General features: G+C 38.9%; 2 protein-coding genes across 2 annotated transcripts; both read right to left on the bottom strand.

Moving 5' to 3' along the window:
- Positions 1-1,104: 1,104 nt before the first annotated feature.
- On the bottom strand, positions 1,105-19,670 carry LOC128506968 (ribonuclease inhibitor-like). Its single transcript, XM_053477584.1, has 3 exons — positions 19,483-19,670; positions 2,911-3,084; positions 1,105-1,279 (listed from the first exon to the last, which is right to left on the bottom strand). Exons 1-3 carry the CDS (start codon positions 19,668-19,670, stop codon positions 1,105-1,107), a joined length of 537 nt encoding a protein of 178 aa, XP_053333559.1.
- Positions 3,567-5,569, bottom strand: LOC128506852 (protein NLRC3-like). Its single transcript, XM_053477456.1, has one exon. It carries the CDS (start codon positions 5,322-5,324, stop codon positions 3,567-3,569), a length of 1,758 nt encoding a protein of 585 aa, XP_053333431.1. The 5' UTR covers positions 5,325-5,569.
- Positions 19,671-19,674: the final 4 nt, after the last annotated feature.

Below are 19,674 nucleotides of genomic sequence, written 5' to 3' on the forward strand. Positions count from 1 at the left end.
TTTTACTGACATAACAATCAAAGAAGCGCATTATTGATGTGCAGTAGTTTGAAAAAACACACCCATATGTGATTCTCCCACAAACTGTTACCATCATGTGGGAAGCTGACTGTTAGGCCTTGTTCACACGGGCGTTAAAATCCAGCATTTTTCTGGCGTTCGTAGCGTCCGGTGAGCGCGCATCAAGCGCAGAGTGTTTTCTACACATAGGAGTCAATGAGAGTGTTCACACGGGCTTTGGTGACGTGCGTTTGTCCGGCTGCGCGTTTATACGGCATTAAAAAAACGTTGCATGCAGCTTTTTCTTAGCGTTCAAAACCCAACAAACGCAAGGAAACTGCTTCTAGTACGTTTTCTTCACGTTCATTTTACGCTTCGGAGGACCGGATATATCCCATGAATCCTACATGCTATACATAGGGAAATGCGGAAAAGGGCAAAATAAAAAAAATTAACTGTTGAAAAACTTACGAGGAAATTTTCGCATTTCTTTATATACCACAAAAAAAACTTCCTTTAATCCGACTTTGTGCAGTCAGAGAGTGAACCCAGTAGCGGCGGGCTTTCATATCCAGATCCCGACACACTGCCCCCACAGGTTAACACACTAACTACAATTTGGGCTGCAGGCTGACGTTAGACAGAGAAAAACCAACGCCGGTGTAGAAGTCAATTAAGCGCCACCACAAAATGCAACATAAACGTCTAGAACGTTCAGAGCACGTTCATTTATCCAAAAACTTAACGCCCGTGTGAACAAGGCCTTATATAGTATAGCTGAATGCTATAGTATTGCAATTTCCCTTCACCGGAACTGAGAGACCATAAGGTTGAAATGAACGAATTAGTGTGCTCAAGTACTTACTGGAGTGTCTCCAATTTGCAGTTTGGATTTTTCTGTAGATCACAGAGCAGCTTTTCTCCTTCATCTCCTGGATTATTGTAACTCAGATCGAGATCTTCTAGGACTGATGAGGAGTTTGAACTCAAAGCAGATGTCAATAAAGAAACACCTTCTTGTGTCACTAAACAACCAGACAACCTAAAAACAGTGAAGAAATGAAAACAACATTCTGAACCCACAGTTTCAGTTCTGAGTATATACTATAAAACTAACCTCAGTATCTGCAGTTTGCACTGATCATTGCTAAGTCCTTCAGAAATAAGCTTCACTCCTGAATCCTGCAGGTCATTGTTACTCAGGTCCAACTCTTTTAAACTGATGAGAACGGAGGAGAGGAACGAGCAGCTACTGTCTGTGAGGTTACACCAGTTCAACCTGAATATACAACACCGCCAAACAAAAAGTTACATCAATGTACAAAACTTTCCATGTGGTTATAATAAAGCAATTCACAAAAAAAAAAAAAGTTTAACATAAGCTGTATGAGAAAAAAAGGGGTATATTTGGGGTGTGTGCCCAAATTCTTTCGCTCCTCACTCATAACGAGAAATTGAAACTAACAAGTTCCTTCATCACTACAGCCACCCCACAGAAAAAAATTGGTGCCGGTGCCCTAAAATAAACACCAAACCGGCCCCTAAACTCTGCTGGTCTAGTTGCAAGAACCTGTGACGTCACGAGCGGTGGGCGGAGTTATAGGAAGCGTTAAACAAAAATGGCGGAGACACAAAGTCCGTTAATGTGGAGCGCGGACAAAACAAAAGCGCTTTTAGCAATTTGGACATTCGCCGAGATTCAGCAGAAATTGGAAAGTGCTTTAAGAAAAAAAAGGTAAATGAGGAAATAAGAGAAGAACTAATAGTCGCAGGCTTCACACGAACAGCAGACCAAATAGTGAATAAGCTAAAAAAAAACTGAAGAAAGACTTTCAGCGGTTATAATAAGCTGCCTTTGGATACTGAAATACATTTTCATACTAGTTTGGAGAATAACCAGTAAACTGACTTCGGCCATGGTCATTTCTGTTTAGTGGGCGTGGCCTGTGACATATTATCATGCAGCTCCCGCTGAGCTCCTGTCTAGTGTAAATGCGGCACCTGGCACCAGCACCAGTGTAGTGGAAATGAGGTAATAAGGGGGTGGTTCCACTAAATACTACATGGTTGGCGACACATCTCCACTTAGGCAGTGGATTCTGTGCTCCTGGATAAGAGGCAGAAAGTGCAGCAGTTTGGGAGGAAACTTGGGTAGAGATGGTATGATATACATGGCATGATATACATGGCATGATATACATACCACAGTAAGATTGTGTGCTCTTTCGGGCTTTGATACTAAGGTGTGTTCTCTGCCACTCGGCAGCTCAACAAGGATCATCCACTCATAAATTGTGACTGTCATCAGTCATGGCCAATTCTTGAGACTGAGACTGTTAAGATGTTGCCTGCTGCCTTGACTTCTACACCTTAAGTTTCGGTCTGCCAATGCTGTTTCTAGACTGAGACAGTCACGTTTGCTTTTTCGCTCTCAATTTCCAGATTTCCATTGCCACTGCTAAACTGTGATTGGCTCCTATGTTTCAACTGCAGCATCAGTCAGAGGCTCCTCAGAGGCTGAGGATCAGTTACTGATAAACTATCACCCTTGCATCCTCATTCCTGCCCTTAGTTATGGCCAGGTCTCAGGACTCAGTTGCCATTAAGATGTTGGCCACTGCTTTGACTTCTATGCTTCCAGTTCCAGTGTGCTGGGATGACAGCCATGCTGGTTTTTTTTTTTGCTTTCAAATTCTGGATTGTCATGCCCATTACCAGATTGCGACAACTACATTAGATTCTTCACTCTCAACTCTGACCGGCCAGTGTGGTCACCACACTGTAATTGGCCATATGGCTGTGATGAATTCATCAGCTTTCCCGTCAGAGGTGCGCAAACGGGGCATGAACAATCTTAGGCATTTTATTTTAATGTTACCACTAATAATTAAATGATGTATTAATACTTGCCTCAGGATTTGAAGGTTACAGTATACATTTTCCCATCCAGCAAACAGCAGCTCCAGTCCTGTGTCCTTCAGGTCATTGTTGCTCAGGTCCAGTTCACTCAGAGAAGATGAAACTGACGTGAGGGCTGAAGTGAGTTCGGCACAGCTGCTCTGGGAGAAATGGCATCTTGCTAACCTAAAGACGGTGATTAAAGTTAGCGTAAATAACATGTCCAAAAAGTCCAAAAGTGTGATCCATTAATATTAAGTTTTACTGTGACACTATCACTTTAATTTTTTTTTTATGTTCTTTTTTGCAAGTGTATCTAACAAACATCACTCACCTCAGTTTCTCCAGTTTAGAGTGTGAGCTCCTTAGTCCATCAGAAAGCAACTTTGCTCCCTTCTCCACTCTGTAATTATCGCTTAGGTCCAGCTCCATCAAAATGGAGTTTTCCACTTCTAGAGCTGACGCCACTGTCTCCCAGCACATTTCAGTGAGCTCACAACCAGCAAGCCTGAAAACACAGCATATATACATTCAAGAGGAAATGTACTGTTTGAATAAAGTTATAGTAGAATGGAAATGACATGATAAGTAAGTTATGGGAACAAACCAAAATTACAAACAGTAGAAAAATCAAAGTAGGATTTTAGAGAATGTGACAGGAATCCAACTCACAGAGCTTTTCTACAACATCTCACAGCTGGCATGAGTCTCCTATAGGCTGAATTGGATGGGTTAAACTTTTTTGGGTCAAGTTCCTCCAAAACATCCCCAGACATTAACATTAAATAGGCCAGTGTAGAGCAATTAGACGAGGATAACTCTCTATCTGGAAACTTATCTGTACACAGGTATTTCATGATTTGGTTGTTTAGCGAGTCATCATTCAGTTCCATCAGACAGAAGAAGTGATTAATAGATGTTTCAGGGGGCAAATCAGGTGGTTTGTTCTGCATTTGCTTGATGTACTGGATCACTTTGCTAATGCTCTTTTTGGTTACCTCTGTGCGTGGAAGTACACCTTGTAGAAGTTTTTGATTCTTCTCAAGGGAAATGCCTAACAAGAATCGAAGAAAGAGATCTAAGTGTCCATTCACAGTCATCTTGGCTTTATCAACGGCCTTCTTCAATAAAACCTCCAGCTTAGTGTCTACAGGAGGATGGTCAGTGAAAAAAAAGTTTAACTCATTCATGGTTTTGTTCAGGTAGGAGTTGAAAACATGGAGTGCAGCAAGAAACTCCTGAATGCTTAAATGTATGAAACAGTAAACCTGCTTCTCGTGAAGCACAGATTCTGTCTTGAAGATCTCAGCACACATTCCAGTGTACTCTGAATCTACACTGACCTCAATACCACACTCTCTCAGGTCATCTTCATAAAACATGATGTTCCCCTTTATCAGCTGGTTAAATGCCAGCTTGGCCAGCTTCAGGATCATTTCTCTGTTTAATTCCAGCAGCTTCTTCATATCTCGCTCCTCTTTCTCATCATACTTCTGGTTTTTGATTCTCATCTGTATAAGTAAGAAGTGGATGTACATTTCAGTCAGTGTAATGGGAATTTCTTCTCCATCATTTTGCACCACCATTTCCTGAAGCACAGTAGCAGTGATCCAGCAGAAGATGGGGATGTGGCACATGATATAAAGACTCCGAGATTTCTTCACCTGTGAGATGATTTTAGAGGCATCATTCTCATCTTCTATTCTCTTTTTAAAATACTCCTCCTTGTGTTTATCAGTGAATCCTCGCACTTCTGTAAACAAGCTCACATGCTCCGGAGGGATCTGATTGGCTGCTGCAGGTCGAGAGGTGATCCAGATCAGAGCAGAAGGAAGCAGGTTTCCTTCAATCAGGTTTGTGATGAGAGCATTTAGAGATGCTTTCTTTTCTGCACTTCTCACCTTACGGACATTGAAGTCCAACCGAAGACGGCTCTCATCCAGCCCATCGAAAACAAATGCAAGCTTGAGCTTTTTATAAAAATCTGGTTCAATGAGTTTTTCCAGTTCAGGGTAGAATTCCTGCAGTAACTCATGAAGACTGAATTCTTCATCTTTAATCAAATTAATCTCTCGGAATGGAAGGAGGAAAATGCAGTCTATAGATTGGTTGGCTTCTCCTTCAGCCCAATCAAGAATAAACTTCTGCACAGATACTGTTTTTCCAATTCCTGCAATTCCCTTGGTGAGCACGACTTTATTTTCCTTAATTTCCTCCAAAACACTGAAAATCTCATTGCAGTTTATTGGTTTTCCTTGAGATTTTTTCACATTAAAAGCTTTGTCAATTTTCAGAATCTCATGCTCCTTGTTAACTTCTTTGAGTTCTCCTTCAGTGATGTACAGTTGCGTGTAGACCTTCTTCAGGAGTATTTTAGTTTTTGAGTCCTTTTTGCCCTCAAAAATGCACTCAAATTTCATCTTCATGTTGGCTTTGTGACTCGCCAAAAACTTCTGTAGAACTTCTGTAGACAAGTCTGTGGAGGAAGAGAGAAAACTTGATAATTTTGTTCACACTCTCATCGGTCTTTACAGCCATGGCCAAAAGTTTTGAAAATGACACAAAAACCAATTTTTATAAAGTCTGCAGTGTTTTTAGATCTTTTTGTCAGATGTTACTATGGTATACTGAAGTATACTTACGAGCATTTTATACATGTCAAAGGCTTTTATTGACAATTACACTAAATTAATGCTGTCTCATTGCTTAAATTCAAAACTGTGGTACTTTTTGTGTTTCTTCTTGGCAAATAAAATGGTGACTCTGGGTAAGGGTTATTTCTGATTTACCATTCCTCTATCCATGAGGTTTTATTTTAGCATAATACTGTACAATAATTATCGCTGTAGTTTTTAAAATAATACTTATTTTTTATCAAGGGGCACTGGTGGCTCAGTGGTAGGTGTTTAGCCTGCCATGAGGAACGTCCGGGTTTGATTCCCAGGCAGTGCCCAAAAAACCCCAGCCACTGGATGCAGTGCCGGTCCCAAGCCCGGATAAAAATGGGAGGGTTGCGTCAGGAAGGGCATCCAGCATAAAACCTGTGCCAAGTTGTAGTGCAGACTGGGTATCCCACTGTGGCGACCCCTTGCCGGGAGCAGCCGAAAGACCAACAACAACAACTTATTTTTCATCCCTTGGTTTTAATCAGGGTAAGAAATATACAAAAAGTGCTTTTACTTCTACTTCCTCTCTCTGTAACACTATGTCTGTGGCCACAAAGAAGTCAACAAAGGTTGTCTCATTGGAGAAGCATATTGTCCACGTTCATCAGGCAATATGGACAGAGATGTCCAGGCTACACCGTTTGTGCCCAAAATAGGGAACCCCTACATGCTTATTTGAGCAGCTACATTCTCTGCCCATACCATCTTTAGACTTTGTTATGAGTCTAGCACCAACCCTGGGAACAAGATCAGTAAGCATTTAAATTCAACTCCCTGTCTAAACCCTCCTCATGCAAAGAGAAGCTCCCGCTGCAGCATGTGGTCTGGGTACATAGCATGCCAATGGATAAAGTTTTGGACTAGGGACCACAGTTTTTAAACTTCTGCTGTCTTTTGGTAGCTACACTCATAACTTCATACTCATACATACCTTCAGGGTTTGACCATGAGTCAGTTGGAGAGGTTTAACCAGATGGGCAGCTTTCTGGCTTCTATTTGCCCTACACACTGCTAAAACACTCACTGGGGTCGACTTTGCCCTAATTTGTCTAAATAAACATTTGTTTATTTAAAATATTGAAGTTGAATACTTACCCAAATTTTCATTTTCAGTTTGTCTTTGAAAAGCTGGAAAGACAGTATGAGAAAGACAAAGCGAAGGATTAAATCATAGAAGAAACTTTTCTAGTGTCACGCAATATTTTATATTGTAAACCTCTTTGAAAATGTTGTTCTATAGGAATCAAATACTAGAGCATGAATGTACAAATCAAAAACACAACATGAGACACAGTATTGATATTATGCTTTCAATTCCAGGGCAGATTTTCTTGCTGAGAAATAAAATAAACATAAAACTAGCATTTATATACTGTATGTAGATTTCCACAATATGTTTCAGTGGTTTTGATAAGTGGTTTTCATTTTTGTTCCTTTATCATGCTTAGGTATTATAACCTTTATTTATACCTATATACAGTAATTTTAAAGTAAAGTTTCATTTACGATAAAACTGTTAAGCAAGATTTAGATTACACAATTAGGAAGATATTTAAATTAATCATTAAAATAAACTAATCTGGGTGGTTATTTTGTTATTGTATCGGTCATTTATATTATATTGTAATACATACGAGTTGAAGCAGTACTGGCACTGACATCGACATGGTCGGTGAATGTGCTGTTAATAAGTGCAGGAAGATTAACAACACTGCCATTTTCAGCCTTCACAACAATAGAGATTCCAGCAGAAGGAGAATCAGGAGACTGACTCGTTTGAGCTGTGTCAAAACAAAAAGTAAAATAGCACAAAGGAAAAAAGTAATGAACGAGATAATCAAATAAAAAAAAACATACAAGTTTGTCAGCAATTGAACATAAATAATAATGAAAATAATAATACAATTAAATAATATTTCTCAGCCCACTTTTTTGCACATTGTACTGATCATACCGCTGAATATCTCTGCACTTGATCTTAAAATTTACCCATTCTATATTTTATTTAACTTTTTTTTCTTGCTTGTGTAATAGTAAATCCTGTAAATTCTTTATTGTTACTGTCACAGCCACTTGAAGTTTTAAATAAAAATTGCAATGGCCAAAATTATTATTACATCATGCCATGTTAGAAGAATAGAGACAAAAGACAATCAAATAAACAAAAAAAACAAAAACAAAAAAAAAACAGAATGTTATAAGTTATTAATGAGTCGTTGATAATCAGTGGGTTGATAATGATGTATAAGTTCCTCTAGTAAGTTCAATTGCACAGGTGTAAGTTAGCACAAATATACAGTATATGGGAAAAAAGAAGATAAAATCTTTATATTACCATTGGTGGGATGAGAGCTGATGGTCTGAGTCAGTGATCTTTTTTTCCAGATCCAAACAGAGAAAACAATCATCAGCTGAACGACCAGCAGCTCAGGACAGTCCTCAGTAACTGAGAAAATGAGAAATTAAAAATCATTTACGTGGCCAAAGACGCAGCCACTGATAATGATTAACATGGTGTTCCCACCAGCATGCTGTTCTCAGGGTAATGCTCACGTGTTGGATGTTTGCGAAACGTAGTGCTTTGTGTCAAGTCCCAAATGTACATTTTGTTCTCATGAGACCAGCCAGTCTGAAGTCTCCGGACTGTCCTGAATAATGTCCAAATGTGTAGAAAGTCTCTGGCTGTGACTAGTTTTCCCTCACCTGTGGATCTCACCAGCTTCTTCAGTCATCTGTTCTTTTGTGGAAACTTTAGTTGGGTAATTTCTGCTGGTAACTGGTTTCACCAAAATTATTTTATGGTTTTACAGCAACTAAAGACAATTCCTTATATAATTGCCATTTTACATCTAAATTATGGGATACATTTTTTATATCTAAGAGCAGGCATGAAATGTGAAAGTGTTTAAGAGATATATGATATTTAGTTTTTAATAAATCATTTTTATGTTTGTGATTTAGTAATAGCAAATACTGGCAGCAAATTAGAATAAGAAAAAAGGGTAGCACACAAAACTAAAATTATCGAAGTGACTGAAGTCAAAAAACATTCCAGAAAATAATTCTTTTGTTTTTAGATTTTCAAATGGTTTGTCCATAAAAAAATCTGATTTTCCATGAATCTAATCCCTCTCAGTGCTTAAAAAAACATACTGATGAATTAGATCTAACATAGGTCATTGTGTTTTATACAAATCGGTGAGGCATGTACCAATGTACCAGCTTGAGGACTAACTATGGTCAATGTCATTTTTTATTTATTTTTATTTTATTCTTTTCATTAGTATCTCCCGTAGATGGGGTTTCCCTTTGGCGATTAAAATCTTCACTGAGATAGGGTCAGATGTACTAATGCACTCCTTCAGTCACATGGCCTTGAGTGAAACTTGTGTGAGTATATTAACACCCGACATGAATTTATATATATATATATATATATATATATATATATATGAACTGACTTAAAGTTGTTTTTAATAAGATTATATTGTGGCGTGGGCGGGGCGGCGGCTGACGACCAGCATGCCTTGCGGGGATGTCGGTGTGTTCACCATGATGGTGAAAGGTGTTTGGGTTAGTGACTTCGGCCCTGTTGTGTGTGTGTTGAGGTGTGTGACGTGTGAAATGTGCTCCAGTTCAGGCTGACACTGAATTGGATGTAGGCTGAGTGAAGGTGCTGCTCATGCCCTACATGCTGTGTACCTAATAAAGTACTCCCAGCTATTGCATTGGGCAGCAAATAAGCTCACTCGTCTCTCCAACATCCTTCCCGGCGGTAAAACGCTACATTGGTGTCTCCAATGGGGCTCCAAGGGCGCTACAATATTATTTACTTCGTGTTGCTGAGTAAATAATTTGCGATTTGAAAATCTTTAAACTGCAGAACAGCAGACAGTGCAATTTCATACTCTCAGGTTCTGAAATCAGTTTGTGTTTGTGTGTGTGTGTGAGAGAGAGAGAGAGACAGAGAGAGACAGAGAGAGAAAGAGAGAGACAGCGAATGCCCAGAACATGCACAGGCAAGTTAAGCACAACTTGTTGAATGCGGTTTGTGTGAGCAGTGTGCAGTATAGAAATGCACACACGCACATGTGCACGCACACGCGCATACACACACACACACACACACACACACACACACACACACACACACACATATATACAGTTACTGTATATATATATATATATATATATATATATATATATATATATATATATATATATACATACACACACACACTACTAAATCATTACCATTTAAACATCTGTACAAAAGCAGAAGAGGAAGTGCATCTGAGCGTTTACATGCATATAGTAACATTGTAATTAACATCTGTCTATACAGTAAAAACTAATCTCCTATTGCTGCATGCACTCTCCTTTTATCTGAAGTATATTTATTTATGTTTATGCAAAGTTTCTCTTTTACTCACCGTTTGTAAACATCTCATACACACAAATATCTATTTATACAAAGAACCCCAGGAGCCTGTTTATGAGTTTTATTCTTCAGGTTAAACAGTGACATCTGAACACACATCTCAGCAGTGTCGATTTGTAGAATGAACGACTGACTGACTGAATGATCACTTCCTCTGTAGTTTAACAAACCGCAACATTTTCAGGTTTTTTTTACGATGTGGAAGGCCAATGAGGTCAATATAACTGTAAGCGTGATTGGGTAATGGGTGGGTGTGCCCTGTGATGTGTTTGTGTTTTTCTTTGTCTTATCTTATTCTCATCTAGGCAGACTCCCAGCCCTCTATTATATTACTTATGAACTTACAGATGTTTTAGTCTGTGGTTTTTAATTAGTTTACCTTTTAGAGCTCAACTTTTCCACTTGACATGAATTTTCAACAGTACAATCAAGTTATTTATCATATAGAAATTAAACATGTGCATTCAAATCTTGTTAATAACAATTTATTATAATAACCAAATAATCCTAGAAAATAGATCATTTCCCGCCTATGAAAACAGGAAATAAAGCAACTTACAGATTTTGTTGCTATGTTTGTACTTTCTAAATATACAACACAATAGAAAATATCTATTTACAATTAGAATAAAGTAATAAAAGGGAAAGCATATGCTTAAGTAGATGCAAAATTGTCACACACATGACACTAATATGGAGACATGGCATATATGTACAGTAAGGCATATTATTAAGGCATCACCAGTAAGGCATCACCTTTATTAGCCTGACAAATACTAATTGATAACTAATGACTGGACTAAATATTGAATAAAAAGTGTACAGTATATAATATATGCACAATGTTTTTATTTTTGACACAGATTTTTCTGTTTATTAATTATTTAATTTAACTTTATTTAGCCATTTATTTTGCATATGACACAGAACTGGGGACACAGAGTCCACAGACTCAATCATAACTGGACTGGTGATAAGCAAATCATTCCCTTTATTATTATTCCATCCGTCCATCTAGGAACCTCATTAGTCCAACCAGGGCCTGTGAGACCAAGGGTGCCCATTGGAGACCATTGTATTTATTCCTGTTTTTGTACAACCATGGCAGGACCTCCGGTCAACACACACATTCCCGCTGAGGGCACTCTCTGTCTTCGACCAGCATAGAATATTGCTAATCTGCAGTGAGTTAAGGGAATTTTTTAACACAGAAGACCAATATTTTCCTGATTACATCGTTACCTGAGACAAAACTTGGGTGCATCATTTCACACCGGAATTAAAACATGGATAAAACTATGGAATGTAACAGTCTCACAACCACTCAATTTGCAATTTTTTTTGCAATTGTTTATTTGTTTAGAACAAACATGGCATTAAACGTGTATTTTCTTCCCTGTGTTGTCATTATGATATGGAGAATGTTCTCAGGAGTCAGAAGCTGTCACCAAAGAAGTGCTGTTTCTGCCAGACAATGCTCAGCCTTATACTGCACCACTTGCACATTACAGGAGCTCAGCTGGGAGTATAGTCCTGACCTTGCTTCAGGCCACTTTCCTTAAAAGGAAGGCTAGCATTTCAGACATAAAGCAGGTGGACCAATCATGGCATGGCATATTGAGAAATCTTTCATCCTTGATGGTATTTAATCACTTGTAAAATGTTTGGATAAGTCCATGATGTAGTAAGTGATTATATAGAGAAGGAAATGCGTTCTGTTACTCTGTACTATGAAAAGTCCCACTTTGACTTGAACGTCCTTTTTACAAGCTTCACTGCTATTATTATCTTAGGCTTTTGAAAAAAAAATGGCCAAATATTTGACCAAATTGATTTTAAGTAATTGATAAAACCCATTTCAGACTTTTATAAAAGATCTGATATCCCTCTATTATTATTTAATTCTTTATTTGCTTATTTAATCAAGCTGGCACAAAGTCAGAAAGCCACTTTCTATGTTGAACCCGGGATGCACTGGCTTTTTAAACACTGTGCGGAATGTGTGTATGTGTGTGAGTGTGTGTGTATCTGGTGAGACTCTGTAGAAGGACAGTGTTCCAGCAGGCCAGTCCAGATACACACCTATCCTGTTTGACTGTGACATCTGTATTAATTTGTCATGTGAACTGTGCCTGGCAGTGTAGTATTTGCTGGTTCTACACCAGAGCGCCCATGAGACAGTGTTTGAGCCAAGCCTCATGCGATCAGGCATCAGGACCTCTTTCCTTTCAATATCAGGATACGTGATGCCAATCATGGGTTTTAAATCTTCAAACCAAACTTCCCAGTAACAGCGCTGACTCAGACTCTCATTACACAGAACCTGGCAAAACACCTGAAATCTCTCCGGGTGATCCGGGTACTGCTGGTTTTGGGCTGTATACGAGACCTTCCTGTTTGACTCAGACAGACACAGATGTGTGTGGACTGTGTTCGGGTTGAACGTGAGCTCACAGGCATCTGCAAGAACAGAAAAATCTCATAAAATCTCATATTTTAACAAGTAAAACATTACAGTGTTGTGAAGAAGAAAAATTGCCCCTTCCTGATGTTTTACTCACTCTCACTCACTCATCATCTATACCACTTTATCCCGTATTCAGGGTCGCGGAGGTGTGGAGCCTATCCCAGGAGGCTTAGGGCACAAGGTGGGGTACACCCTGGACATGGTACCAATCAGTTCATACATGAACTGTGAATACCACATTTTTTTTTAAAAGCTGAGTTAAATTTCATTTGCCACACACAGACCTGATTATTGGCAGACCTGTTGAATCAAGAAATCACTTAAATTGGAATTGTTTGACATAGTGAAGCATGCTTAAAGACCTCGAATTACTCCAAGAGCATGATGACTCATCCAGGAGCTCATTAAAGAACCCAGAACAACATCTAAAAAACTGTCAGCCTCACTTTCCTCAGTTATGGTCGGTGTTAATGTTTCAACAATATGAAAAAGACTGGGGGCAAAATAGGCATCCATGGAAGGGTTCCAAGGTAAAACCCAAGGTAAAGGTTTGATATATATATATATCAAAGAAAATGTAATAATCAATTTATATTTCTGGATTAGCAGTACATACTAATAGGACAAAGTTAGGAAAAAAATCAGTTTTCATAACAGCATCTGTGACAGTGCAGGTTTGGATTCTAATACATTATCATTTGCATTGTAAAAGCTGATATTTAAAATGTAATGTTGTATAGAGTTATGTTTTTTTAACATTTATGAAATAAGTTTCAAAATATAGTCAGAATATAACAACACAGTTAAAAGCTGTCAGGGCTGACCCATAGAGGGCGCCTTGTGCCCAGAGACTTTTGTTTGGCTGGGACTGTATTTCCCAGAGTACACCTTGGTCAGGTGATGGGGCACTCACCTGAACCAAGGTTATTAATTAGTTTCTTTATAAATAGTCTTGTCCTATGTTTGGTCCTTTGTCTTTCATTGTTATACAGTTGTCTGTTCTGTTACACTGTTTGTCTATGGCTCATGTTTTTAATTTAGCTCTCTTGTAGACAAATCTTCATGTTTTGGGTGATTTGTGTTTGCTTTTCTTTATTAACATCAGAAGTCTGAACTTCTCCAAATATGCCTCGACCATCATCCTTCAAACATGGAAAATGCCTTTAAACTGTTTTGTGTTGCAGCTTCTTGATAAGCAGTTAAAAAAAAAAAAAAAGTTTTTCTAAAACATTTAGAAAGAAATGGGTAGTAGAGTATATTACCTGGAACACCCCGCTCCACCGCCCCATTATTTCTCTTAACATATTCAATGTAACAGGGCAACACACAGTGTTACTGCAGACCAAGTAATACAGTAACTTATTGGCCAACTACAGACTTGGCAGTGCAGGTGAAACAGAATGGAAATAAGAAAAGTGAAATAAGAAAGAGGAAAACAGAGACAGACACAGGACTTACACTTTTTGATCCCTGCTTTGATATATTGTTGATGTTTGGGCTCCATCCTATAGAAAGAATTTTATACAGAATCATTGAGTTTAGAAAAAATAAATGATTGTAGGAAAAATAATTAAATGTTATCAGCAGTGTGGTCTGTGTTTCCTGAAAATACACAAGGAATCTAAAACCTTACATGAGTGTCTCCAATTTGCAGTTTTTAATTCCCAGTAGACCAGAGACAAGTTTTTCTCCTTCATCTCCTGGATTATTGTATCTCAGATCCAGCTCTCTCAGACCTGATAAGGAGTTTGAACTCAGAGACGTTGCCAGTGAAGAAAATCCTTCTTTTGTCAATAAACAACCGGACAACCTTGAAAACAAAGAAAAAGATAACTGAAGAAGAATAAAGGAAAGAAACATTCTGAGCACAGTTGCTTTAGAGCCTCTTGAGAGAACTAACCTCAGTATCTGCAGTTTGCACTGATCATTGCTGAGTCCTTCAGCAATAAACTTCACTCCTGAATCCTGCAGGTCATTATTACTCAGGTCCAACTCTCTTAAACTGATGAGAACGGAGGAGAGGAACGAGCAGCTCTTCTCTGTGAGGTTACACCAGCTCAGCCTGGATATACAACACCACGAATAACTTTTCACAATTTACATTAATGTGCGAAATTCTGTATGCGGTTATCATAAAGCAGGTTGCTTATTACCAATAGATCTAATAATGGAATGGTTTTTTACAATTAATACTTGCCTCAGAAATTGCAGGTTACAGTATAAACTTTCCCGTCCACAAAATAGTAGCTCCAGTCCTGTGTCCTGCAGGTCATTGTTGCTCAGGTCCAGTTCACTCAGAGAAGATGAAATTGATGTGAGGGCTAAAGCAAGGTCAGCACATCTGCTCTTAGAGAAATGGCATCTTGCTAACCTAAATAATTAAACAATGACTGAAGTTAGCATCTTGACAATCCATCTCATGTGAGATAATCTCTTGACAAGTATCTCATGTGGGCCATGGCAGTGTGACTAAGGAAGATAAAAAGCGTAAAGTTCTATGAGCTTTTAGTTGTGGAACACCAGCCCCATTGAGTCTTCTCCCATCAGCAGCTGGTTCTGGAAAAGCAGCTGAGTGCGGGGACATCAACATGTAGAGGGGCTATTCAGGTGACTAACAGGTTTACCTCCCACCATTGGGAAGAAACGCCAGTTTATGTGTTGGGTGACTAGAGTGTGGGTTTCTACCTGGCACTTGCATTCTCTATCTTAGAGTTGCAGGATATCAATGTGATAACCTAAAAGCTTGACCTGCCTCACCCTCTTAATTAGCTTTAATCTTCTGTCAGGTCTACACTAGTATAAGCATCAGACTTCATTTCTAAGAACAAAGAGTTCATACAAACATGGTTGGAATAGACACTCCAATTCCCAGTTCCCATGCTCAAGTTTACCCAATTATTGATCTCATCACCTAAACCCCTTCATGTACACTCAATCACAGTACAAAAAAAAAAAAATCCTTATAAGCTTTACAAAATACAAGCTTAATTTCATAAATTAATATTATTGATGATATATCATCATTGCAGAACCCTGGATTAAACAGGACGAGTATGTAGCTCTAAATGAAGCTAGTCCTCCTGGCTACAGCTACATACACCAGCCTCGGTTAACTGGTAGAGGAGGAGGCGTCGCAGTTATTCACAATGATAATTTGACTATTGTACAAAAACACGGACACAAATTTAATTCATTTGAAATTCTTTATAGTAACATAAGTGTATTTAACTATATTAAGTCAGCTCAGTCGATCCCGCTAATTGTCATTTACAGACCTCCAGGGCCGTACTCGGAATTTCTTAGTGAATTTGCAGATTTCCTCTCAAACCTAGTCGTTTCTGTAGACAAAATGTTAATTGCTGGAGATTTTAATATTCATTTTGAAAACCCAGAAGACCCTCTGAGAACTGCATTTATGTCTATACTGGACTCGGTAGGAGTAAATCAGTGTGTAGTAGGACCCACTCATAAAGCAGGTCACACTTTAGATTTAATAATATTATTTGGATTAAGTATAAAAAAAATTATTCACAATACCACTATCTGAAGTTATCTCAGATCACTATCTTGTCTCAATTCAAGTGTGTCACAATAATAATGTACGCACAGCGCCGCGCTACCGTATAAAACGTACATTCACATCAACTACCAAACAGAGTTTTATCAGTAATCTCCCAGAGTTCCCAACTACGATTAGATCACCGTCTGACCCCACAGAACTCGATCAGGCGACTGAATATTTAGAGTCGACATTTCGCTATACCCTAGATAATGTAGCTCCAGTCAAGAGAAAAATTATTAGAGATAAAAAACTTGCTCCCTGGTATAACGATCACACGCGCACTCTAAAACAGACCGCTCGGAAATTAGAACGTGAATGACGTCAAACTAAATTACTAGTATTTCAAATAGCATGGAAGGAGAGCATCCTGAACTATAGAAAAGCTCTTAGTGTAGCTAGATCAACATATCTCTCCACTCTTATAGAAAATAACAAAAATAATCCTAGATTCTTATTTAATGCTGTAGCCAAATTAACCAGAAATAAGACCACTGCAGAAATCTCCACAATAACATCATGCAATAGTGAGGACTTCATGAACGTTTTTAATAATAAAATTGTAAATATTAGGCATAAAATTGAGGTTTTGAAACCGAACAATGTAATTGATGCAGATGTTAATCTAGCCATGTCAGACCAGAACCTAGAATACTTTACTCCCCTTGAAGAGAATGAACTAATTTCACTCATCTCTTCTTCAAATTCATCAACCTGTATATTAGATCCTGTACCGACACATTTTCTTAAACAGATAGTACCAGCAATAATAGAACCCCTGTTGAGAATAATTAATTCTTCACTCAGCATTGGATATGTTCCAAAATCTTTTAAATTAGCAGTTATCAAACCAATAATTAAGAAACCTGACCTCGACCCCTGTCAGCTGTCCAGTTACAGACCAATATCAAACCTCCCCTTTATCTCTAAGATTCTGGAAAAGATAGTAGCGGAGCAGCTATGCTCATATATACATAGAAATGGCATACATGAACTGTATCAGTCAGGATTTAGGCCTCATCACAGTACAGAGACAGCGCTCGTTAAAGTAGTAAATGACATTCTATTGGCCTCTGATCAGGGTTGTGTAACTATGCTTGTATTACTTGACCTCAGTGCAGCTTTTGACACTGTTGATCACGCTATTCTTCTTCACAGATTAGAAAATGTAGTGGGAATTAAGGGTACAGCCCTCTCCTGGCTCAGATCCTATCTGACCCATCGTTATCAGTATGTAGACTTAAATGGTGATTATTCTGCATGTTCTCTAGTGGAGTTTGGCGTTCCGCAGGGTTCAGTTTTAGGTCCACTGCTTTTTTCCCTTTACATGCTTCCTCTGGGCAACATAATCCGTAAGCATGGTATTAGTTTTCATTGTTATGCTGACGATACACAGTTATATGTCTCAGCAAAACCTGATGAGAAAAAACAGCTTACTAAAATTGAGCAATGTGTGCAGGACATAAGAAATTGGATGCTAATTAACTTCCTTCTGCTAAATCCGGATAAGACAGAAGTTCTAGTCATAGGACCGCATACAGCTAGGAGTAAAATTTTAGATCACACCGTAACTTTAGATGGCCTTTCTGTTCCATCAAATGCAACAGTGAAAGACCTTGGTGTGATTATTGATTCCAGCCTTTCATTTGAAGCACATGTAGATAATATTACCAGGATAGCATTCTTTCACCTCAGAAATATTGCCAGAATAAGAAATTTATTGTCGCTAAACGACGCAGAAAAACTAGTTCATGCTTTTATCACCTCTAGGTTGGACTATTGTAATGCCTTACTGTCTGGTTGTTCAGCTAGATGCATAAATAAGCTTCAGCTAGTCCAGAATGCAGCAGCGAGAGTCCTCACCAGAACCAGAAGATATGAGCACATCACCCCTATCTTATCTTCACTCCATTGGCTCCCTGTGAAATTTCGCATTGATTTTAAAATACTACTCTTGACATATAAAGCATTAAATGGTCTCGCGCCGCAGTACCTGAGCGAAATGCTAGTGTCTTACGATCCGCCACGCCTACTTCGATCAAAGGATGCAGGCTGCTTGTCAGTACCGCGTATTATGAAAAATACAGCTGGGGGCAGAGCTTTTTCTTATAAAGCCCCAAAGTTATGGAATAGTCTTCCAAATAGTGTTCGGGACTCAGACACAGTCTCAGTGTTTAAGTCCAGGCTAAAAACCTATTTATTTAGCCAAGCATTTTTATAAATAGATTTGCCATAGGTAAAGGAGCAGATCTGGGGGACTCATGGACGTAGAGTATTATGGTGAACTGGTATGTTTGGATGCTGTCTTCCTCACTCTCATTGATCACTCAGGTTTGCTGACGGTGAGGTGATTGTTTGCTTTACATGTCAGGAAGCCCTCATGTTTGTGTTTCCTTCTGGCTCTCCCTTTTAGTTATGCTGTCATAGTTAGTCCTGCCGGAGTCTCTGCTTGCACTCTACAGTTAATATACATTCACATTATACATTGTGTGACTGTGACCATACCTAACTGCCATCTCTCCTCTTCTTCTCTTTCCCCCCCTCTTTCTTTTTCCTCTCTCCTCCTGTCCCCCCCTTTCACTCTTTCTCTCTCTCTCTGTTGAGCTACACATGTCGTTCCTGAGCTGCCAGTGATCCAGACTCCCTCTGCCCTCCGGACCTGTCTGACCCATCCTGGTGCCCCGCTTCTGGCTGAAGATCTCGTCACATGGATGCCCCGTGTGTCTCTCTGGGATGCGTCTGGTGTCTGGGAATGATTCTCTCCACCTAGAAAATGGTTCTGGCCTTGACTGGTGTTGCCAACTGTTTCTCTGGGGACTTGACAGTTCGATAGTTCATGACTGGAACTTCTTACAAGTCTACCTGGGTCTTCAATAACTACCTGGACTCCATATTAACATCAATTAACATCAGCTATTATAGCTAAACTGCCTCCCACCCTACACACTGTATAAATGCAGATCATTTACTGCTTTCTGTTTCACCCAAATGAGGATGGGTTCCCTGTTGAGTCTGGTTCCTCTCAAGGTTTCTTCCTATTACCATCTCAGGGAGTTTTTCCTTGCCACTGTCGCCCTCGGCTTGCTCACCAGGGACAAACTGACCATTTTGATTTATACAAATTCACATTTCATACAAACTTAAATAATTCTTTTGACTATGTAAAGCTGCTTTGCGGCAATGAAAATTGCTAAAAGCGCTATACAAATAAAATTTAATTGAATTGAATTGAATTGCCTAGAATAATACAGGTCTGTTAACCTTCATTTGCAACTTCCATTTGGTTACACTCTAATATGAGAGTGTACTAATTAAATTACTCTAATGTAGTGGCATTAAGCATGGGATTCTGTTTCAGTTTAATTTTTTTTATAAAGATTTTTATTTTGTACCTGACTGCATAAAAAAGTAAGTGTTGCATTCCAGATTTAATCCAACACACATCCCTTACCTCAGTTTCTCCAGTTTACAGTGTGAATTCCTCAGGCCGGCAGAAAGCAACTTCGCTCCCTCCTCCACTCCGTAATTATCGCTCAAGTCCAGCTCTCTCAGAATTGAGTTTTCTGCCTCTAGAGCTGAAGCCACGACCTCCCAGCATGATTCCGTGAGCTCACAATCAGCAAGGCTGCAACATGGCATATAT

Source organism: Clarias gariepinus, chromosome 18 (genome assembly GCF_024256425.1).
Source record: "Clarias gariepinus isolate MV-2021 ecotype Netherlands chromosome 18, CGAR_prim_01v2, whole genome shotgun sequence".
Classification (NCBI taxonomy): Eukaryota; Metazoa; Chordata; class Actinopteri; order Siluriformes; family Clariidae; genus Clarias; species Clarias gariepinus.